General features: G+C 44.9%; 1 protein-coding gene across 3 annotated transcripts in view; it reads right to left on the reverse strand.

The window, feature by feature from the left end:
• Positions 1–23,970, reverse strand: part of CRTAC1 (cartilage acidic protein 1) — a 150,660-nt gene that overhangs the window by 122,374 nt on the left and 4,316 nt on the right. For all 3 annotated transcript variants that reach the window (XM_039221220.1, XM_039221222.1, XM_039221221.1), the window contains exon 2: positions 10,154–10,353. In XM_039221220.1, the coding sequence (XP_039077151.1) occupies positions 10,154–10,353 (200 nt within the window). The remainder of the gene's footprint in view (positions 1–10,153; positions 10,354–23,970) is intronic.

A 23,970-nucleotide genomic window follows, 5' to 3' on the forward strand; every position in this document is an offset into this window, starting at 1 on the left:
GCATGTCAAAACACACTGGGTAGTTGCCCATGAGTCCATATGGCTGTAACTCTACTCTACTCTATAAACAATATAGAAAGATGGCTGCTGAGGGGGAAGGAGGTCCTTTTTGATGTACAGTCACACATTTCCTTCATTGGCATAGCTAAACACTGGTGACTTTACATGGTATCATCTATGCTGGAGATGACTTTCATCTTGATTCTTCTTGCTCCTTCAGAGAGGCACAGTCCAAGGATCTGGCCTGACTACCTGAGTGCCTATGGCTTACTGCATGTGTTTGTCTCCCCGCCCTCCCCACACATCCTTACCCCTCTCCATCTCACACCCAAATCTCCCATGCTGTAGAGCTCTATTTTGCAAGAGGTAAGTTCAAGCATCTCTGAACAGGTAAGTGGGAGAACCTCTTAAATACTATTTCCTTTAGCTGTGCAGGCCTTCCCAAGTCCTCTTAGTAATAGAAAAAGAAGCTCTGGAGATCCTAAATCATTGAAAACTCCAGACTTCAGTTTCAATCCATATGACAGACTGCTGAAGGACCCTACCACTACAAAACAAGCAGGTTCCAGATACAACATATTTTTAATGTATTACTGGGCTCACAAACTTAAAGGAAATCTTCAAGAATCATCCTATTCCACAGAAAAGGGAGTCAAAACTAGATCTGGCAGCAAGGACCAAAACAAATGGCAATAAGAGGCTCAGAGCACTGTGAAGAGTATCACTAACTCTTGGGCTGGCAGCATAGGGAGGATGGTGAACCTTAGGATCCTACATTAACCCAGGACCCTTGAAGAGAGCTAGTGTTCCCACTTAAGAACATTCCTTTAGACAATCACAAAAACAACAATAATAATTATAAGTGGTAGGGTTTGCCAAGGGCAAGCTTGGCAGGAAGGGGTGCTTAAGAGTTAAAGTGGAATAAAGTCCTTGCAATGTTATGGAAGGGAGTTAAGGTCATTTTAGAGTTTGTTAAGTTAAATATGTATCATAAAATTTCAAAAGAAGCCACTAAAAGAACAGAAGAGGGTCTAAGTCCCAAATCAATTAAAGGCAAAAAATAGGATTTAGAAAACAAGTAACTCCTTCTCTTTTCCCCGCCACCCAAAGCTCCTCAATCAATCTTTTTAAAAAGCAAGAAAGGAAAAGAAGCATTGAACGCATGAACATTTAACAAATGAGAGAAACAAGTTTAAACATATTAATATTCCCATTAAATTGAATGGACTGAACTCATCAGTAAGAGGATAGACTCGGTTAAACAGTTAAAAAAGAAACTTAAGCTATATATATGCTGTATACAAGAAACACACATAAAACATAAGGACTTTGGAAAGTTAAAAGTAAAAGGATGAAAAAAGATGTTCCTGGAAAATACTAACAGAAAGAAAGATGGGATAGTTATAATATTAGCTATATTAATTATAATATATACTATTATATCTAATAATTATAGCTATATTGATATTATAACTAATATAAAATATTAGATGGCCTAATAACAATATTAAGCCAAAAGCATAATTAGGGATTGATGGGGTCACTTCATAATAATGGCTCCATTCACCAGGAAAATGTAAGAATTCTAAGATTTATTGTGGTCATCATTTTGCAATACATACAAATATGGAATCATTATGTTGTATGAACCTGAAACTTATGTGTCAATTATATCGCAATAACAAAAAAAGAATTCTAAAACTACACCTAATAAAATGGACTCAACATAAAGCAACACAGAGTTATGGAAAGAAATGGATTACTACAGTAGGATATTTCAAACCAATCCTCTCAGTTATTAATAGGCAAAAAATATTAATCAAGATAATGATTAATTAACACAATTAATAAGTTAACACAATTAACACACTTAAAACTTATTGGGTAGATGTAGAATAATAGTTCATCTTTCACCATCTCTATAACTTTCAGAAGATCTGTGGGCCTCAGTTTCCTCATTTGCAAAATGAGACAATACTATCTGCAATGCTTTCATCAAATCTAAGGTGTCATCAGTGATAAGACTCACCACTGTTGTATGTATCTCTAGGAAAGAAAAAACTTCCAATTTACTGCAAGCTGCCAATTGTAGGTCACATTCCAATTTTAGTGATGTGCAAATGTGAAAAAAAATGTGTGACGCAGGCTCAGTTAAATACTACATGTCACGTGGACTGCTGTGATGGTTTAAAACGAGATGCTGTAAGTAAAATACAAGACATAGGTTGCTTATGCCGCCCCTTCATAACTTCAGTCTGCAAAACAGCTGAAGGTAACCAAGGGGAGGGCATGACAAGAATCCCAAGTGGGGAATGTTTTAGCTTCTCACATCGTTGCATGTTTTCCTCAGTATCTGCACCTCAAAACTAACTGCTTCTTCAGAGGGAAGATTAAGTCATAACCATAGCATTCTTGAAAGAATGTGACTCACCAGGTCAGCTGCACTGGGGAGAAGGGGTGAGGCAGGCAGGAGTCAGACAGGCCCCCCAGAGCAGAAGTGATGCAGAGAGTGGAAATGGCAAAGAGAGGTGTAGATGTGTTTGGGGGAGGGAGAGGAGGGAGAGAGCAGCACCCTTGCGGCTGTAGGGGTGTAAGGGAGCCTTGGCTCCCCCACCAGCCTGCCCTGTGCCCTGTGACATCCGGAGGCTGGAGCTGGGTGAGGAAGGCCTTCTACCCAGCCCACCACTCAGAAGATGGGAGAGGAGAGACTTCAAGTGACTGGAGACAGGCATCCATCCACTTTCTGAATGGATGAAAAACTCAGACTACTAAAAGTAGTTTTGCCTTTTTCAGCAGAGGCAATTTTAGGGTCTTAATTATATTACTATTTTGGAATGGCTTTTTATAAATATTCTTCACTATGAAAAATCAGTTTTTTGTTAAAATGCTTTTTTTAAAAAATTAATTTTAAAACAAACAAACAACAAAATCCAAGTAAGCCTAAAGCTGTCTTCGACCTGGAGAGGACATTGCCCCCTCGGTAAATGGACCCGCATATGCCATCCATATGTCCCCTCCAAGGCCTTTGTGATTCTCACCTGGAAGTGCCCTCTGCCCTGGCCGACCTCCTGCTGACCTTCTGGAATGCCTGCCTCTCTCTAGGGGTGCAAGTGGCTTCTAATTTCACCTAGTTTGGGTCTGCTGTCCCACCATGGGCAATGAGATCTTTAAAAGCTCTGAATCCCTCTCCCCGCCTCCAACCATCCAAGGCACCAGCTGTCAAACGGTGAACTGCCTGGTGAGTTAAGGTGGTTGATCCCTAAGGAACATGTTCCTAAGACAAGGGATTGCCATTGATTAAAAATAATACTTTCGTTAGTAGTATACTTCTTTTACTCTTTTAAATACTATGCTTATGGATGGTATATTTATTTTATTGCTATGATATTGCTAAAATAACACTATTAAAATTTCTGAGGTAATGGCCATCTCCTCTCTGAAAAATCACACCAAGCATCTGATGTATTGCTGCTATAACAACTCACCACAAACTTAGTGGCATAAAACAATGCAAATTGATTAGCTTACACTTCTGTGTGTTAGAGGTCCATCATTGGTCTGTGTTGAAATCAACGTGTTGGTAGGACTACATTCTTTCCTAGAAGCTCTAGGGATAAATCTATTTCCTTACCTTCTCCAGCTTCTAAAGCCTACGCATATTCCTTGATCTGTGACCTCTCCCTCCAGCCTCATAGCCAGGAATGCTGAGTTTAAGTCTTTCTCACATCACAATACCATGACCTCCTCTTCTGCTTCCCTTTTGCCACTTTTAAGAACGCTGCAATTACATTGGGCCCACTTGGATAATCTAGGATAATCTCACTATCTCAAGGTCTTAATCACATCTGCACAGTCCTTTTTGCCATGTAAGATAACATATTCATTGGTTGTGGGGATTAGGACACAACATCTTTGGAAAGCTATTATTCTGCCTACCACACCTTCTGTCACCTCGCTTTGTGGGGGGGCGGGGTAGCCAGGGTAACAAGAAAAGGGGCTTCAGACCTTCAGGCTGTCAGAAGAGTGTATGACTATGTGTGCAGGGTGAAATTTTTGCCCACTGCTTCTGGGGAGAAGTTCAGATGCAGCAAGAAGACATCTCTGGAAAACCTGCCATGCACTGCTGAGTAGCCTTTTTAGAAAAGTTTTAAGAATGGGTTTAAAAGCCTTGCTTCCTGCTCCAGCTCATGTCTTATTAGTATTCAAAATCGGGGGTAGTCCATGCTTAACCAGAGCAGACGAGCTGGCACCCCGCAATCATTCTCCCATGATACCGGCGACAATGAATCTGGAGGTTAAGGGTGAACCATTTAAGAAATATATTTTTGCAGACGAGGCTTTAGAGGAAGTCCTCTTAGCAGTTTGACTCAGAAAGTATTGAAGTTCCTCAATCTGGTTTTTAACATCAGCAGCTTCTTTTGCAGATGTAGAATAGGACTTTTTTTTTTCCCCCATTCTGGGAACTATTAGGCCTAAATTGATTAAGTTCAGACCCTGCAGCTTATGTGGGCTGTACACATAGTAGGGGCTTGAGGAGATGTTGAATTCAATAATCCCCAAACTTGCCTTTTATTTCTAGGCTATGAATAAGTAGAAAAAGACTGAGATTGGAAATAATTTGGCAATATTTATTAAGATCCAAAATGTATATAGCACACCCAGCATCTCTGCTTCTTGGTATGTACCCCAGAGAAATATCTGCACATGTGGGTAAGGATGTGCAGTACAGTGTTGTCTGCAATGGTCACAGATTAGGGACAGCTTAAATGTCACTTGAGGGGTGGGAAAACAGATGTGGTATACCCACACTAAATGACTTAAAAAAATAAGCTAGATCTGGGGCACCTGGGTGGCTCAGTCGGTTAAGCATCCGACTTCGGCTCAGGTCATGATCTCACAGTTCGTGGGTTCGAGCCCCATGTCAGGCTCTGTGCTGACTGCCAGCTCAGAGCCTGGAGTTGTTTCAGATTCTGTGTCTCCCTCCCTCTCTGACCCTCCCCTGCTCATGCTGTCTCTCTCTCTCAGAAATAAGTAAAACATTAAAAAAAATAAAAAAAAATAAGCTAGATCTATATGTATGAACAATAAATATATTATACAGTGAAAATAAAGCAAGTTTTGGGACAATGCATATCAGCTCGATTCTTCCAAAAATGATATATTTATAACTTATGAACATATATATAACATATATATGTAACATAGAAATTTCTAGAAGTACAAACACCAAACTCAAAACAACTGTTATTCTGGGAGAGGACTGGGATGTGCTTGAAGCAGGGGTTGCTAAAGATGATTTTTTTGGTGAATTTTTTGGTAATAAAACACAGGTACATGTTATCAAATTGTAAGATATATTTTAAATTAAAATAGAAAGATAAACTGAATGAAATAACTTAACATTTTTTTTTAATTTTTAAAAAAATGTTTACTTAATTTTGAGAGAGAGAGAGAGAGACACAGAGCATGAACAGGGGAGGGGCAGAGAGAGAGGGAGACACAGAATCTGAAGCAGGCTCCAGGCTCTGAGCAGTCAGCACAGAGCCTGATGCTGGGCTCAAACTCACAGACTGCAGAGATCATGACCTGAGCCAAAGTCAGTCACTTAACCAACTGAGCCACGAAGGTGCCTTATCCTAATGTTTTAAAGTTGTCAAAACTGAGATCAAATCCATCAAAATGTTTTTACAAAGCAACAATTAGGACAGAAAGTTCAAAACTCTTTTTCATATTTTGTTAAAAGTTTGTGTGCATATATACACATAGACATATAGACTACAGTATCTATATATATTTATATGGATACTACATCTACTATCTATCTACCATCTATCATATACATGCTGTGTATGTATACACAACCTATGCTGTGTACATCTATATACTTACATTAAAATGTATAAATGTTGCTTTGGTTAAATCATAGACAAATATCTCATTCTTTATCATTGTTCTTATTATTTGTAATGGCAAAAATATCTCCTATATGATTATGATTAATCTGGTAATTGAATATGGTTTGCCTTTTAAATAATTCAATTAACTAGTAAATTAAAAAAGTTTTCTCACATAGTTGCAAAATTAAGAACAAAACGAAACACTGCTTTATGATATGTAGCATCCCTTTAACTGAAACCCTTCCAAGTGTGAAGAATGTGTTAAGGTTTTATCAAATGAATGCTCTGTGTAGAAAAACTGATCTAAATCGTGATTTAAACTTTACAGCCACTACAATCTTTCCATTTGAGCAAAACTTCTGTTGGAAACTGAAAGGGTGGGGGGGTTATCTCAGACCTCTGGGTATATCCCAGGAAACAAAAGCTGCTCTAAAGGAATTGTGCAAGATTGACACCAACAGGAATTCCTTTCTAGACGATGTGAGACTGTAGATTTGGTATTTAGTTCCACTGAGAAAAGGGGAAGCTACTGAGCTTTTTATTCACCTGGGGAACCAGTCCTGAAGATCCTCAATGGTCTGTGCGTGTGCAGTTGTCTCTGGGGGTGATCAAATCCTCCCCTCACGCTGCAGGGAGGAGACTGTATGTAGAGACCGCAATCATGCACCTGCCGGTCAACAGATAAGCCCTCCATATGCAGAGGCACTCGCCCAGCTGTGGCGGAGGAGCAGAGGCAGCCCATTCCCTCCCCCATCCCCGCAGAACAAAGGCCGGTCATTTTCTGCTCCTCCCAGAGTCAGATGCACGCACACGCCTTCCATCACAATTAACTCAAGAAACTGAAACACAACACAAACTCACCCGCAACATGCTCAAAATCAATGCCATCAATACCCAGAACAAGGATACTAAAAAAGCAAAACAAAACAAACCTATTCAAAGAGTAAATACTCACAGCAACAGGGCTCAAGTCAGATATACTACAAGGTCAACAAATCTAAGACAAGTTCAAGTACAGGGTGCCTTATAAACTGAAGAGCTGGCCATTATCCCAGGGGTCACAAACGTTACCGCCTTCAGCGACCAGCTAATGGAAAAGTCTATAACATAATACAGAGTGGGCCTGTCATGAGCTGGACCACAGGTGCCCCAGGTAAAGGCATTCACATTCAATTTTTTTAAAATTAACTCTTGCAGTATGATTCTTAAACGGAGTCTACAATCAAATAAAGAAGGAAACAGAGTTAATTATGGGTATAGAGTAGATGAAATAGAATAAGAGTCAAAGCCAGAAATGTGGCCAAGTCCACAGAGAATGAAAGGCAGAGCAGTGATCCTAGCTGTCTTTATTTGAAAGGATGGTGACCACTTGGTTTATATCTTCAAAGGCAAGAGCAAAACAAAAGTTAAAAGAAATGGCTTATTAAACTCTAATATGAGGGATTCAGATTTGTCAAACAGATTCTTGCCATAAGTAATTGAGTTAGATTACAAAAAGATCACACACATTCTGTTGGAAGGCTTTAAATAAATGCAGCCTCCAAGAGCTATAGGTGTGGCCTTATTGGAAGGCAAGGGGTGGACCAAATGACCTCCCAAGGTCCTGATTTAAATATGTCTGTATAGTCAACCACTGGTTATCCAGTCCAAAGAAGAAGACAGTGACAAATCATCCTATGCTGTAGATAATAAAAAATTATATTTGTCTTTGGAATGTATTTGGTACTTAAATTAGAATGTGTCTTTCTGATGCTCTGAGAATTCACAATGCTTCACAACAGCCACAAAGAAGGCCTGACCTGGAGCTGGGAGGCTGCCCAAGTTTGCCATCCCGTCCTCCACGCAAGCCTTCTCCTTTGCTGGGGGTGGGCAATATCATTGTTTAGAAGAACACTCAGCAGCCCAAGCTTTCTCAGACAGGGCCTATCTGGCTCAACCCTTCCCCAGGATCAAAGAGAAGAGTCTTTCCCTGATCTCTGGCTGATTCAGGATGAAGACTCGGGATGGTCTGGGCTTTGTTTTCAGAGGATGACTCCCAAGTGCTGTAGGACCCATAGGAAGCATCAAGCTAGACAAGGTTTACTCAAAGCTGACTACAAAAGATGGTCTAGCCTTCCCACCACAGAGACACAGAAGCAAATTTATGGGGTTCCTTGGGAGACAGAGAGGGAGGGAGGGGCTTCATTGAAAGGGAAGATGAAATGAATGCCCAGCACTTGGAAAGAACGAAGCTACACGTTCAGGAGACGCAGTACAATTCGTGTACATAAAAGGATGGGTGTAATGGAGAGCTGCACTTGAAGCCAGTGTCCAAGGTGAAGGGAGAGCATGCTCACAGCGGTAACTTGTGGAGGGTCCAGCAGGAGGGAAGGATGGTTGCCCCACTGTCCTCTGTCAGCTCCCAGGGTCTACCAGGGGAGGCTGGTGCCACCTAACAGGAGGCAGGGCCAACGAGAACATTTCAGAAATGCATCAAAGTCATTTAACCAGAGACTCATGGCTCTGGGAAGAACAGTTTGATGAGGTGGGCTGCTCCCTGATTCAGAGAGACACTGGACCATCACAGCACGGAATGCAGAGAAGCTGCTTGGCTCCACCCTCCTCAGGTCACTCAGGCAACAGGGTCACTACAACCACTTCTGGTTTTTCTTTTTCTATCAAACTCTGCTCTTTAGTTTGTCCTTCTTAAGGCCCAGAACTATGTTAATTTAAAAGTGGCTATTTAGTTTAAATGAAATAAAATTAAAATTTCAGTTCCTCAGTCACTGTTGCCACAATTCAAGGGCTCAGAGTCCCATGTGGCTAATGGACACCATATTGGACAGCACCAATATAGAACATCTATATCATCATGGAAAGTTCCATCGGATGGTGCACTCATCCAGACTTCTAGGAAGGTCTAGAATCAGGTACTTTCTGCTCTTCACATGGTAGAAGAAATAAATAAGTGGAAGAAGAAGTGTGCTTTACAGAGTGCCTTTTCTACACATCATCACCCCTGACCCTCACCACTGCCCTGTGTGGTTGGAGGGGGTAGACTTCAACAGGCACATTCTACAGATGAGAAAAGTAGGCACCACATAGCTAAGTAACTTACACAAAGTTCACAACTATTGAGTGGTATGGTGAGAATTAAAACTGGATCTTCCAATTCCAAGGTCAGTGCTTTCTACTGTTACATGCAACTGCTACAAATAATGTTACTTGCCAGTGACTTTGTTCGGTGCTGGCATAAAAGCTTGGGTCTCCCAGAATGATGCTGATGGGCCCTTGTGTTTTTACTGGTCGACTGATTTTTGAAGTGATAACAAAACTTTGCACAACTGTAGTTCAGCAGCTCTGGAGTTAGGAAGCCCAGGGGTTCAAATCCTGACCCATCCATGTCCTGTTTCATTGACTAGGGCAGGTTGCTTACCATTTAATTTCCTTTTCTTGTACACATACTTCATAGTGTTGTCAGGAGGATTGAACGAGACAATGCCTCTGAAAAAGGCTTAGCACGGTGCCTGGCATGTATTAGCACTCCATAAATAACAACTATCTATGGTTACTGGCAGAATTTACAATGCACTGGTACATGCAATACCCTACTGAGGCTGAGGACAAGAAAGTAGTATGATTTTTCCCCTTTTTCCAGCTGATATACCTGAATCAGTGAGTAAGGGATTGACTTAAGGTCATGCAACTAGAAAGCCTTTAGATCTAGGACAAGAACTCAAGCTATTTGGACTCTAAATCACATGCTTTTCTTCCTACACAATGTTGCTTCTCAGGAGAGAAGGGAACAGTGGGCACCAAGGCATACTTTGGAGGATGTTTAGCTATCCTGAATTCCCATCTTCCTCCCTTCTTTGAAATGGACAATTAATGTTTTCTTAGCCTTATGGAAGATATTGTGCAAAGACAGCTTTGAGTATCCCAATCTATCATAATTGTTACCTTTAAGGCCCTCCTATATAGAGATGTCTCCTCTGGTAAGGAAGTAGTGCTTGTATAACTAAGGAGGCTTCACAACATGAAGAGAATGCCTTGAAGCAGAGTAATCAAATTCTCTCCCTGAAAAACCATCCACCCTCCATCCTCTCCCTGCTGAAGGCAAGGACATGGCATACTAGAGCCCCAGCTGAGCCCAGCTGACACCTATGGGTGGGAATATGTGCTGCTGCAAGCCATTGGCTTTTGGTATTTGTTACTCAGCCTTATCACAGCAAAAGCTGACTAATACACTTGTCAAACTCACGGTAGGAGGCACTTACCCTGCCACAACGATCTCAAAATCTCCATCATGGTCCACATCGGTGACTGCCACACCATAGTTGAGCTGGGTGGGGTTGCTGTCATAGTCAGGGGGCAGGACCGAGCTGGTGACTGCAGTGAACATGGGTTCTGCACGCTGGGACCCCTCAATGGGGGGCAGAAACCGCAGCAGCAGCAGGAACAATAACATCCTGAACATCTGAAACCAAAAGTTATGAATATTACTGAAAGATCTGATAACCAAACAGCCCAGAGCAGTAACATATGCACCTTTCCCCCTTGTTCACGGAGGGCTTGGCAATTCCTAGGCTGCCACTTTCCCATAAGACCCGCCCTAACTACTGTGTTGAAAACTGCAGCCTGCCTACATCACACCTGATCTCACTTACCCTGCTCTACTTTTTCTTTTCTTACAGCACCTTTCACTGTGGAACATACTGTCATTTACTTATTCATTGTGCTCACCATTTATTGTCTGTCTCCCTCTGCTAGAACGTAAGCTCCACCAGGGCAAGAATCTTTGTGCTTTGCTAACTCACCTACATCAAGCCAAGGACAGGGTCTGGCACATAACAGGCACTCAATACATATTTGTTGAGTGAATTAAGGAAGGAAGGAAAGGTTGAGTGTAAACATATAGGCATCTCCCATACTCCAAAGAAAGACTGGGGGAATGTCCAAAATAACCACTCTCAAATAGTCCAGGGGTGGAGTGAATCCCCATGAGTACCCTGGTCTAGAACAATAATAGAGGCAGTGAAGGCTTATCCTCCTTCTATGGGACATACCCCAGAGGCAGTCTGGAGGGAGTCTGGGACTTGGCAAGTTTCCCTGGCCAAGGTCCCTCCCTAGGGCAGCTGGCCATCATCTCCAGATCAGGAAGCAGTCAGTTATGGAATGTATCCCAGCAGGATCTGATGGGTGGTACATCATTCACTTGGAAAAATTAAACCACTGTGTGCGTGTTTTATTATAAATTAATTATGTATAACCCATTGTATAATTCATTATTATATCTCTAACATAACTTAGGGTGTTGCTGAGCAGCCTGGGGCCATGGGAGCTGGTGACCCGCACCCAGGAGACAGAGGAAAACAGCCAAGAAGGTAGAAGGACTCCACCCCCTCTTTGCATGAGCTACAGATGGTACCACCCTGAGACTCTGCCAGGAGGCCTGGAATCAGAACTCGGAATGTTCTAAAGGCCCTGCTCGAACAAGTCTCAGGAAGGCTGTAGGCCCGGTCTTGCAGGCAAAGTAGGGCCTTCCTGCTTTCAGAAGGCAGCAGACCCCTTCTTTTTTTTTTTTTTTTTTTTTTTTTTTTAAATTGTTTATTGTCAAAATAGGTTTCAACATAACACTCAGTGCTCATCCCCACAAGTGCCCTCCTCCAGCCCCCCCCCCCCCCCCCCCCACATCCATCAGTCCTCAGTTTTTGCAGCAGACCCCTTCTTGATGGAACTTTTCCTGCTGGCATGCAGGTGCGTCTGGCAGCTGAGAGCAAGGCTGAGTGAGGCTGATATCTTAGTGAAGAGAAGATGGGGAGGCTGACTCCCCATATGGAGACAGACGCTCATGCCAGCAAATGAGCTTGCCTCAGTTCAGGACCCAGAAACCCAAATGAGGAGCCCAGGCACTGCCTTCACTGTCAAACATGGTTCAGAAGCCTCCCTAATGCCTTGTTGTGAGGCTGCGAAGAGACCCAGGGGGCAGGGCTCCAACTTCAGGGCAGAAACTAATCTCAGTGAGCCTTCCTGGGAAGGAGGCTCTCGGAGTCTGTTCACAGGGCACTTGTTGGGTGTTGCACTATCAGAGTGAGGTCAAGTCAAAATTGCAGAGATGTCTGAACAAGACAATATCTTCTACTGGGCTGTCTCATCACTGAAGGCAAATGCATCACTGTGAGAGTTCTGCCACTCAGCAGGACGTTTGGTTGGATGAAGGAAACTTATAATTGGATTAATGAGCAGCTGTTGGTAAAATGAAAAGCTAAAGAGTATTTAATAACCAGTGTAGACATGCTGAAATGTAGGGTGGATCTGAAGGTCACTGGTCTTTTCAAGGTATGACCTCTATTATAGGGACAGCAAATGAGTTTCAACTTGAGAGCCAGATCCAATTGATTGGCAGTGGATTGAAAGAGTACTGTGATCAGATTACAAGGTTTGCAGTGGGCACAGAAGAGAAAGGGGCATTGAGAAAGAGAAAGGGGCACCTTATAGGAGCTAGTTGGTCCCTCCCAGGCACCATTCCTACAATTTGGGTCACTGCCATCAATCAGGGAGGCAGGTCCTATTAGGGTAATACAAGCAACTGGTAGAAATTTTCTAATGAAGGCCATGAAGGGCAAGAAGCCTGATCCAGCCTGTTGGTTTTTACCTTTTCTATGAAAAGGTGAACTTTTAATTAAAGGAGCCATATGAAACAGGTAGCTACTCCGTGTTAACCATTTCCAGAAAAATAACCTAAAGCAAGGCTAAAAAGAAGTAATACACTTATGGGTTGACCTCTGTTTTGCTTGGTGACCTTGAACAAGTCACGGCCTTGGGTCTCAGCTTTCTTCTCCAAAATGAAGGTTTGGGATAGACTCTAGAGGTGCCTCCCAGCTCTAAAATTCTATGATGAATTAAAGGATTTTTTTTTAAGATGCAGACCTTCAGCAGTTTTTCTCACTAGCTTCTTCCAAAAATTTCAGACCAACCTGTGTGATTTTCCTTTCTGAGCATATTGAACATATTTTGAACAAAACAGCTTTTGGCAGGATTCTACAGTAGTTCACCCCCAGGAGCCAAGGCCAGAGAGAGGAATCAGCCGTCTGAAATCTCCCCATAGTGGACAGCCTCCCCCATGATGCAGGGGGAACACGCACTTTATCATGAACAAGCTCAGGAAAAGGTCTGGAAAATATCTCCTACTCTCAGGGCTCATGTGAAAGAAATCACTGAAGTGCTCCTCTAGACCATGGCTACTCACACTGGTGGTCAGACCAGCATCAGCATCAGCCAGGAGTTTGTTAACATGCAGGATCTCGGGCCCCACGCCAGACCTAATAAATCACAATATGTGTTTTATTGTTTTTTTTCTTTTTAATTAAAAAATATTTTAATGTTTATTTATTTTTGAGAGAGAGGCAGAGACAGAGAATCTGAAGCAGGCTCCAGGCTCTGAGCTGACAGCACAAAGCTGGATCTGGGGCTCGAACTCATGAACCACAAGATCATGACCTGAGCCGAAGTCAGATGCTTAACTGACTGAGCCACACAGGTGCCCCCAGAATATGCATTTTAATAAGACTTTAGGGACAAAATGCACATTAAAGTTTGAGAAACACTGCTTAGCTGTACACTAGATTCACCAGGGGAGTTTTAAAAAAATACTGTTGTCCAACAATGATTTCTTGGACATGACCCCAAAAGTACACCCAACAAAAGAAAATACAGACAAAATGGATTACCTCAAAATTTAAAACTGTTGTACATCAAAGGACACTATCAACAGAGTGAAAAGGCAACCCACAGAATGGGAGAAGAAAATATTTGCAAACCATATATCTGATAAGGGATTAATATCCAGAATATATAAAGAGTTCTACAAATCAACAACAAAAAAAACCTAATTAAAAATGGGCAAGGGACTTGAATAGACATTTCTCTAAAGAAGAGACATACGAATGGCCAATTAATATGAGAAAAGATGCTCAACATCAGTAACGATTAAGGAAATGCAAATCAAAACTACAATAAGATAACACTCATACCATTAGGATGGTTATAGTAAAAAAAAAAAAAAAGAAGAAGATGGAAAATGGCAATTGTTTGTGAAGATGTGGGGGAGTAAGACCCTTGTATATTGCTGGTGGGAATGTAAAATGGCACAGCTACTGTGGAAAAGTGCTATGTAGCAGTTCCTCAAAAAAAAGCCCTAAATACAACTGTCATGTGACCCGGCAATCCCATTTCTGGGTTTACACTGGAAAAAACTAAAAGAGCAGGCTCAGACAGATATTTCTACACCCATGTTCATAGCAGCATTATTCACAATAGCCAAAAGATAAAAGCAGCCTGAGAGTCCATCAACAGCTGAATGGGTAAACAAAATGTGGTCTATACATAGAATGGAATACTAGAACCTTTAGAAAGAAAGAAAATTCTGACACATGCTACACCATGGATAAACCGTGAAGACATTTTGCTAAGTGAAGTAAGCCAGTCACATGGATATATACTCTACAATTCCACTTCTATGCAGTACCCAGGGCAGTCACGTTCACAGACACAGAAAATAGAATGCTGGCTGCCAGGGCTTGGTGGGGGAGAGGAGACATGGGGAGTTCCTGTTTAATAGACACAGAGTTTCAGTTTGGGAAGATGACAAATTTAGAGATGAATGGCAGTGCTGTAGCGAGACAATGTGAATGCACACTCAATGTCACTGAACTGTACACTTAAAAATGGCTCAGGTGGCAAATTTTATGTTCTCTCAATATATATATTAGCACAGTAAAAAAAAAAAAAATACAGATGTCTGATGTCATACCAAGATATTCTCACTTAACTGGCCCTGGCTGCAGCAGGGGCATTAGAGTTTTAAAAGCCCCCCATGTGATCATTCATGTTGCAAAATTTAAAAAACGCTGTTCTATATGAGTGCTTCAGTACTTCTCAAACTTTACTGTATATGAATCACCTGGCGATTTGTTAAAATGCAGAGTCTGACTAGGTAGATCTGTGGTAAGGTCCAACATTCTATAGTTCTAACAAGTTTCCAGGGGGCGTCAATGGCTCCAGTCTACAAGTTGTACCTTGAATAGCAAGGTTCTATACTATAGCTCCCAGTCCAGAAACCAGGGTATATACTACAGTGAAGGTATAAGATTAGTTCAAGAACCTTCCCCTCTGTCTCCAGCTCTAAGGAGCTGAAATCAAGGGAGGGTTAGCCCCAGGGCTGCAGGCTCAGCTTATCCTTATGCACTAAAAGTATACTAGCTGTCTTCAGCTCAAAGTTAAATTCCCACACTTGATATGGAGTGACAAAAAAGGATTCTGACTCCAGTTTCTGGAAAAAAGTGAGAAGAGGGGAAGGGTTGGAACTGGAGGGGGGTCAGGTCAAGGAGAAAAGAGATAGCTACCATCCAAGTGCTAGAGAAAATGGGGTATGGGCAGGAATTTGCAGGCTAAGATAGAGATGCATGCCAATGTATTCTTAAAAACCATCATAGTGCCTGGTACTAGTAGGTGCTCAGTGAACATTTGTTAAATGTACAAAGGAAGGAATACATCCAAATGATAATGTGAACCAGCACAAACTGCTTGCAACTTGTCAAACACGTATTTAAAAACTGTTCTTTCCCTAGAGCAATGCTTCTCAAACTGTAATGTGCTTACAGATCACCTGAAGAACTTGGTAAAATGCAGATTCTGATTTGGCGGGCTTGGGGTGCGGCCCGGGTTTCTGCACTCTAACAAAACGTCACAGGATGCCTCTGCTGCTGGTCTACAGACTTCATGTTCAGTAGCAAGGCCCTAGACTGATGGCTCTAAACCCTAGCTGGCCATAGCATCCCCTGGGGAGTGTTTAGAAACAGGCTGTGGCCCAGCTCCTTCAGTTTTGATTTCATGGGTCTGAGGTGGGGCTTGGGTGCTGTATATGTTTAGGAGCTGCTCAGGTGACGTTGAGGGGCAGCCTGGGCTGAGAACCAGTGCCCCGGCCTCACAGTCCTCAGATATCTGGGAGTGTAAGCTACAATCTGATTTAACGTAAAAAATGTTTCCGCTACCAAAATGTGTCAGCAGCTTGTTGAAGTATGTAAGAAAGCCTACTTAGCTAGAGAATGTCAAAGGAAGATGTGAGACGCGGAGTTTGGGGAGGAAAGCAGAGCGAGTAGGTACTGCCTGAGGCAGAAGTACAGCAGGCACCCGAAGTGACCTCACCTCTTACATGGCTGACTTGGGAAACCTCCTGTCACACCACTGTGAACATCTGAATCTCTTGGGAGAGCATGGAGAAGTTAAAAATAGAATTAAAAAGTAGGTTGAACTGAATTTTTTTGTTTTCTTGAATGCTCACATATTAAGCGCCTACTATGTATTTGAACGATGCCGTGAGTGGTGCTGAGCCTTAGGTTCAAGTATGTAAGTGCAAGGGGCGGAGCAGCCTGGAGGACTCGAGGCTAACTACCAAAGGCAAAGCTTGGGCAGTCAGGGGAGTGGGGGCAGAGTACCTGGTACCTGGATAAGGAATGTGCGCCTGCAGGGCAGAAGCGAGGAGGGACAGAGGGGGGACTGTCTTAACAAGGGTAAGAGATCGTAGGACTTGTGTTACAGGCAGTGAGAAGAACAGCTTTGTAATAATTTTTTTAAAAATGCTCTATAAGCAAACTTCTTGAACAATCCTCAATGGGATAAAAAGAGAGAAAGAAAAACCCAAAGCCTGGAGTCAGGGACTTGGATTTGGAAATCAACACCAGCCCCGCCCCATAAACTAGGGCTTGGAGCCTGTTTCTTAATTGTTCAGATCTTCAGTGTCCTCATCTGTAATGGGGGATGCACGTGCCACAGTGAGGTTCCGTTCCAAGGATTAGGTGAGCGAGCGAGCACCTGCGGGGGGCCAGGAGGGCCGAGCTCACTGCTTGGTTCCTTTCCTTTCACACGGACAGGACAGTGTTAGGTTAGATCGTCCCCTTAGACATTGGCTGGGGGTCACATGCAGCCAAACTCCATTTTCTGTGTCCTTGGGACTTTCCTGAATTGGGTCTGAAAACTGGTAACCAAGCAACCTAGATCTCGGATGTGGGGTCAGGCAGCTGTGGGGACAGGCTTCCAGGGCAATTTTCAAGGCAAACAGTTCTTTAGCAATTATCGGAAGAGCCAAGGACACCACCGTGCGATCTCACAAAAGAAGAGCCCGGAATGCTTCAGATGTTGGGAATGAGCAGAGAGCACAGACCCTTTCCAGACACTGTAGGAGGGGGGAGTCTCACTCTACAAAAGAGCCCTGGATGCTTCCAATGTTAGAGATGAGCAGGGAGCCCAGACACAGTAAGAGGGAGAGGCTCCAGGGAGAAAGACGGCTGCAGAGGCACTGCGCCCTGCATAGGCTGGGCCACCAGATCTACACAGAGCCCCACGGAGGAGGGCTTGGAACTAAGTCATCTTTGGAGAAGAGCCACCAGAAGCTGTTTTGGACAATTCACCCATAGCGACACTCCCTATGGACCCTTAAGGAGCCTGGGATTCCACCTGGCAGTGCTGAGGTCACAAGGAGGAAGTTAAGTCAACATTTGCAGTACAGGGTGAGGGTTGCCATGGAGGAGGGTGCACAAAGAGATACCTAACTTAACTGGGGGTGGGGCGGGGGGCTGGAGCTGTTAAGGGGTAGTGGACAGGAGAGGCAGGAGAGAAGAAGCAGAGAGCAGACGCAAAGGTATGGAGGACCCGGCTGGCATGCCACCCTGACCTTCTAGAGCTGGTATAAATATTTATTTATATTTTTAATGTTTTTATTCATTTTTGAGAGACAAAGACAGAGTGTGAGCAGGGGAGGGGTGGAGGGGGGGGGAGACACAGAATCCAAAGACGCAGGCTCCAGGCTCCAAGCTGTCAGCACAGAGCCTGACACAGGGCTTGAACCCACGAACTAGGAGATCACAACCCTCCCAATGGAGCCGACTGAGCCACCCAGGCACCCCGGCACTGCTTATTTAAAGGCCCCAATCCCCGGGTCATGAGTTGAGAGGAAGCATTCATTTCCCACTCTAGAAGTTTCCATCCAGAAGACCTTCCACTTGCCTAGAGTGGTGGTTCTCAACTGGGGGAAATTTTGCTCCCCCATCTACCCCCTGGAATATCTGTCAGTGTCTGGGAACATTTTTTTGGTTGTCATAACCAGGGAAGAGGGTGCTACTGGCATCTAGTGAGTAGAGGCCAGGGCTGCTGCCAAACTTCCCACGGTGCACAGGACCGTCCCTACAATAAGGAAGTGTCCGGCCCAACGTGCCAACAGTGTGCGCTTGAGAACCTCCAGCGCGGGTGCAGCATTCCCGGCCTCGTTTCTCCCCTCAACTCCTCTTCCTGAGCACCCGGGACTCCCAGACAGGTCAGTGTGCAAGAACTGGGTGGGAGAGCCCTTTATGGACCCACCTCCCTGCAGAGGCTGCGCTCTGCCCTGTGCTGAGGCAGGCCAGCCAGGCTCAGCCCTTCCCCCACCCGCAGGGAGGGCTGCAGCCAGGTGCCCACTCTGAAGCCTGGCCTTCTCAACAGCTGTATCTGTAGTGACCGTGGCATTTTAATCTCTACCTGCCTGAGGCCTGCCTCTCTCCTCTTTTCTTCCTCCCCCTTTCTTTCTCTCAGATGGTCCTGAATCTGAGTAAGGAAAGGGGATGCTCTTCATTGGGCCCCTTCCAACCCCACTGTCATTCAGGTTGGAAATCTGGTGTCATAATTGGTTCTTGCTTCTTCCTCATTCCTCTCAATCACTGGATTACCATGGCCATTCTGCTCCATGGAGATTTCTCAAAACTGCCCAGTCTTTCCATCCCCACTGCTGGAGATCTGCTCCTCTATCTTTCACCTGAACAGTGGCAATACTAACTACCCCCTTCCTCTCAGCTCACCCACTTCCGCATCCCTGTCAGAGCGATGTGTCTAATCTTCAAACTGATCACATCTCTCTTCAGCTTAATTCGTGGGACGCTGTATACCAGGCAAACAGATTTCCACTGCAATTTTACATAACAAGTACTAGATGAGGAATGGGTAGTAATACTCACACTTACCTACTACTGACTGGGTGCGGGACACTACTGTAAACCTTCACATAGATGATCTCATTCAATCCTTATAGTAGCCTTGTGAGGGGGTATTGTCATTGAACCCATTTTATAGATGAGGAAACTAAGGCATAGAGAGGCTAAGTAACCTGCTTACGGTCACAAAGCTAGTACATGATGGAGCCAGATTGCGTGTCTAAGCCCACGGGCTCCAGAATTGGTATTCGTGGACACTACACTAGACACTTTCTCTCACTATACCAAACTCGTCTTAAACCAAGTGAGATGGGGACACAGTGGACAGAGCAAGCACCACTGCCTGCAGGAGCAGAGCTCCCCCTAAGAGGCAGGCAGTGGTGAGATGGCCAAGGGGAGAAGATGGAGAGAGTGTCCCGGGCTGAGGAGCCAGCATGACACGTGGACAAGCCGGCTTGTGTTGTGCACTGAGGCTCTGTTTGGCTGGAGCCCAGGATAGGGGAGGGCAATCTTTGGGAAGGAGTGTAGCTGAGGAGGCTGGAAGAGAGTGGCGGCCTCGCGAGCAACGCTAGCCAGAACAGGCTAGGGAATGATAGGATACGACCCAGTTGGGGGATCGTGTTAGACCACTGCGGGGGTGGCGGTGGGATACAGCAGAGGGTGTGGGGTGCAGAGAAAGCCATGGGAGGGTGCTGCTGGAGGCTGAGACTCCAGTTGGGAAGCAAATACTGTGCCCAAGTGGGAGAGAAAGCTGGAGGTGCCACCAGTCACTCACTCATTTATTCATTCCAGATTCCTGCGCACACACACGGGATCAGGCACCGTGCCCAGCTTTGGGAAGGCAGCTGTGGACAAAATAAAGGCCTTGCCCCATGGAGCGTATGTTCTGAGGCTCAGTCATGGGCGACTCTCCACCTTGTCTCTGTCCTGGTCCTCCGCATTGCCAAATGCTAGACCTATGGCTCCCCCACCCCGAGGGGCCGCTGTGTCCTATGCATCTTCCCCAGCAGCCAGAAAATATAAGGCTTCCTTCTCTTTCCCTCTACCTGGGGAAAGCACCACATGCTGCCTGCAGCTGCACTCACAGATAGAAGGCAGACTTGGTCCTGCTCCAGAAAAACCAGAGGAAAACTCAGGGGACCCAGGCTAGGAGGTGCCACAGAGCCTAGCAGGCTAATGAAACGGGGCTACGGAAAGTGAGAGGACAAATGGAGTCTCCTAACCTTACGCGCAGGGCACGGCAGGTGCCTCAGAAATATTATTAATTGCTTAGGCTCCCTGGTCTGTAAATCAGGAAGTGAAATGAGATAATGCCTGTTAAGCACTGAGCACAGTGCCTGGCAAACACAAAGTCCATACATGGTAGGTAACGGTAACAGCAATCACACTATCACTACTGCTAACAAATGTCTGTCGAATGAAGGAATGCCGTTCAGGAGGTGGAGCCCAGGCCCACCAGGTATTCCCCTTCCAGAAGCAGTTGCCAAAGTTGAATGGAATGCCTGGGACTGTCAGCCTTTGAGAGATAGGCTTGCTTCTGTGACTAATTTGTCTAGGGGGCCTGGTGGATGGAGTTCTTTGACTTTCAAAACACAGGACCCCTCAATTTACTGACATATATACACACATACTCAAACAGTTAGTAGATGCCCATGGGCCAGGTTAGAAATGACACCTAAGGCAGAGCTCCCGACCTCAAGGAGCTTACAGTCGAGTAGGAGTGAGGCACAATACAGAGGGATAAGCTGCAGCCTGTAAGAGGGAACTGTCTAGGGAGGCAAGGTAGGAAGGGCAGGTAGAAGGAAAGAAGGAAAATTGAGATTGCAAGGGAGCTGCATGCTAGGTGGATTTCCAGATCAAGGCCTGGGTATGACACAACTCAGTGCACTAGGCAAAGGCAGTTGTTGCTGGAAGGCAGTGTCCGGGGTGTGGAGTGCAGGGTGTGGGAGAAGGTGGAGGCAGCAGGCAGTAGCCTATAGAGCCTGCAAGGTCAGGAGCCTGGAGTCATACCACGGGAGAGGGTTTGACGTTGGCTAAGACATGATCAGACTTGCATTTTATTTAAAAAAAAATTTTTTTTTTTTTTAATGAGAAAGAGAGATTCAGATTTGGGGCAGCAGTGTTCAGAACAGGCAGGCTGTGCTTCTGAAAAGTGAGTGAGTCTCACAGAGGGGACTGGCATCCTGGGGCAGGGGAGTGGCATGACACTGGCCGACCTCCAGAGTTCTTTTCCAGGCCTAAGAGTCTACAGGTCAGGGATTTTTTTTTTTTTGGTTGGTTTTTTTTTTTCCCTAAGTCACTTAAAATGCATTAGTGGACCTTGCTATTTAGAAGCATGCCCCTAGGAATCCTTCAGTGAAGCAGTGATTCACTCCCTAGTCTGTCTTGAGTGGAAATCCAAATTATCATGTATTCTATTGGCTGAAAGCAAAGGCATACTTATACTGAGCTTCCTTGCAGCAGCCTGGTGGGAAGGGAAGTGGAGCGAGCATGCAGAGGGCGGTAAAGAGGAGGAGAAACTCGGCCTTGCTCAAGGCTCAGAGCCGGCCACCACCTTGTAGGCTGGGCCCTGCCTGGGGTCCTCAACCTCTGCTTGAGCAGTGGGACCTTGAAGCCTCTAAAGCCCTCTGGGAAGAAGGAGCTAGAAGGAAAACTGGTCAGTTTGGAGATCCACTTTCATAACAAGAGCCACCTCTGCCCCAGAACGGCCACCTACATTCACTTATTGATTCAACCACCCACGGAGTTCTTCCACGTGTCAAGCACCATGCCAGGCACTGAGTTTATTATGGCTGAGAACAAAAGACACAGTGCCTCCCCTGACACTGCTTGCGAGGCAGTATCTCTCCTTCTCAGGGACTCTTGTGTCCCCACTTGCAAAAGCCTCCATGGACACATATAGCTTCTGAGATGAGAGGTGCATGATTACGATTTCCAAGAAAGAGTCTGTTCTTAGAGACCAGGATGAAAGGGAATGCGACATCACTTAGACAACGAGTCTGTAGGTGACCGAAAGGGCCTGTCTGCTTAGCTCCTCTGATTACAGGGATTGACCAGGGTGTAACTTTGATCCTCTAAGGAGAGACTCAAGTGACTGCCTACCACCAATCCTGAGCACGCAGAAAGCGAGACCAGAGATGGGCCTTCGATGGAAAATACCAGCCGAGGTTGCTCCTATCAGTCCCACAGGAGCTCTTCTGCCCATGCAGGTGGGGATTGGGCCCCCAGGCCTGTTCCTCACCCAGCAGCTGAGTCAGGATTTGCCTGGTACAACGGGTCCTTAAAGAAGCCTTGAAAGGAAGGCAGGGCAGGAATGCCGAGGGAGAAAGCTCCACTGGAGGCTGCTCTCCAGACAGGTGGAGGCTGTTGTTAGGGAGGAAGTCCCCGCAGTCTCTCCCTTGGTCAATGGGACACCCTGAGCTCAGCAGTGATTCCCGTGACCTTGTCACTGTACTTGCTGGGTGCAAACAAAGATAACAGTAACTAGAAACAACAGGAAGGGTCATTTTATATACTCTCTGCACTTGCAATTCTTCTGTGGCTAATTAAAGTAATATGTCAAAATGTCCCTTGGAAGAGATCTTTAAGAATATGTCTGTTAAGTAAACAAGGTTTTACTAATTAATGACACGTCTTCTCAACCCTCCAGTGAAGCTCCTTGCAGAACTTCCCAGTGCCAAGAGGGTCAAGCAGGAAAGGGTGGAGAAGTTCCCACCTCCCCTTCTGGAGGGAGTGGGGACAAATCCAATCGCTTGTCATTTGTGAAGCTATCAGTTTCTCCTCCGGATGTTGATCGGATTTCCTGGGCTGGAACCAACTTACAGGGCCAGGGTACTGGAATGTTTCCAAGAAGAAAACGCTTTGCTTCTTAAGAAGTCAACATGATTTCTTTCAAGGAAAATTTTTATCTTTTCTTTTTTAAGTGCCTAGGGCTTTTGAAGGGCAAATCTTTGGACTTTTCTCTCGAGATAATGATTATGATGTACTTACCATTTGTTAAGACCACCCACTCCCCACCACACACACGCTCAGAGAGGCCTGGGGGTAGGGGAACGATGCGCCCAATATTACACAGTGAGTCAGTGGCACAGCCAGAAATAGAACTTTCTAAACTCCCAAATTCTTAATAATAGCAATATTAATAATAGTCTCTTCATAATTGTCTAAGTGTTTTCACAGCTCACAGTTAATCTTCACAACATCTTTGAGAGAGTCTGGGTAAGTTGGTCTCAGCAAACAGCAGGTCTGAGTTCCAGACCAGCGTGGCCGCTCACTTGCTATAGGACCCTTGCTAGTCTTTCCACCTCTCTGGATCTCAGTGCCCTCAGCTATGAAATGGGAGAGCAGGATGAGAACACCTCTGCAATCCCTCCCATTAACAGCATGCTACGATTCTGCGTGGCACCGCCCCAGTCCCAGTTTCTCAGCCTGGCACTACATTTAGGCCAGACAATTTTTTTGTTGGGGGGTTGTCCAATGTACTGTAGGATGTTTAGCCTCATCCCTGGCCTCTACCCACTGGATGCTAGTAGCACTCCCTAGCCCAATGTCTCCAGACACTGTCAAACGTCTGAGAGGCAAAGTAGGCCCCCTAGTCACTGCCAAAGAACTTCAATAAGGTCAAGATCATGAGTGGTTCAGTGGCAAAAGTCCCCAAACCCTTCAGGCCTTTCTGTGTGTTTTTCAAATACAGCCTCCAAGTCTTTTGCTGCTTCTCATTTCTTAAATGCCCTAAGTGGTCCAGGGTGTGTTGAGTGTGATAATAAACCAATTGATGTCATACTTTTTCCTGAGGAGAGTTCACAGGTTTATGTCCCCCAAGCAACCAGCCAGGCTTCCCCGAAATCCTTCGCAGAGCCCCAGCTGGCCTGGAAGCCTGTATCTGCAGCCTGCAGGAGGCTCGGTGAGCACAGATTTGTCAGCACTCTTAAATCACTGGGCTCCGGGAAGGCTTCTCCCAGCACAAAGATCCTTCCTTAGGAATCAATAGCTCAGGGCCCTTCATCACGTTCAGAATTATCCTGGGACCTGTAAAATTTCTTTTCCCCAAGTATGGCAGAACTCCCAAATGAAAC

The sequence above is a fragment of the Hyaena hyaena genome, unplaced genomic scaffold (genome assembly GCF_003009895.1).
Source record: "Hyaena hyaena isolate Hyena2069 unplaced genomic scaffold, ASM300989v1 scaffold_964, whole genome shotgun sequence".
NCBI classification, from domain to species: Eukaryota; Metazoa; Chordata; class Mammalia; order Carnivora; family Hyaenidae; genus Hyaena; species Hyaena hyaena.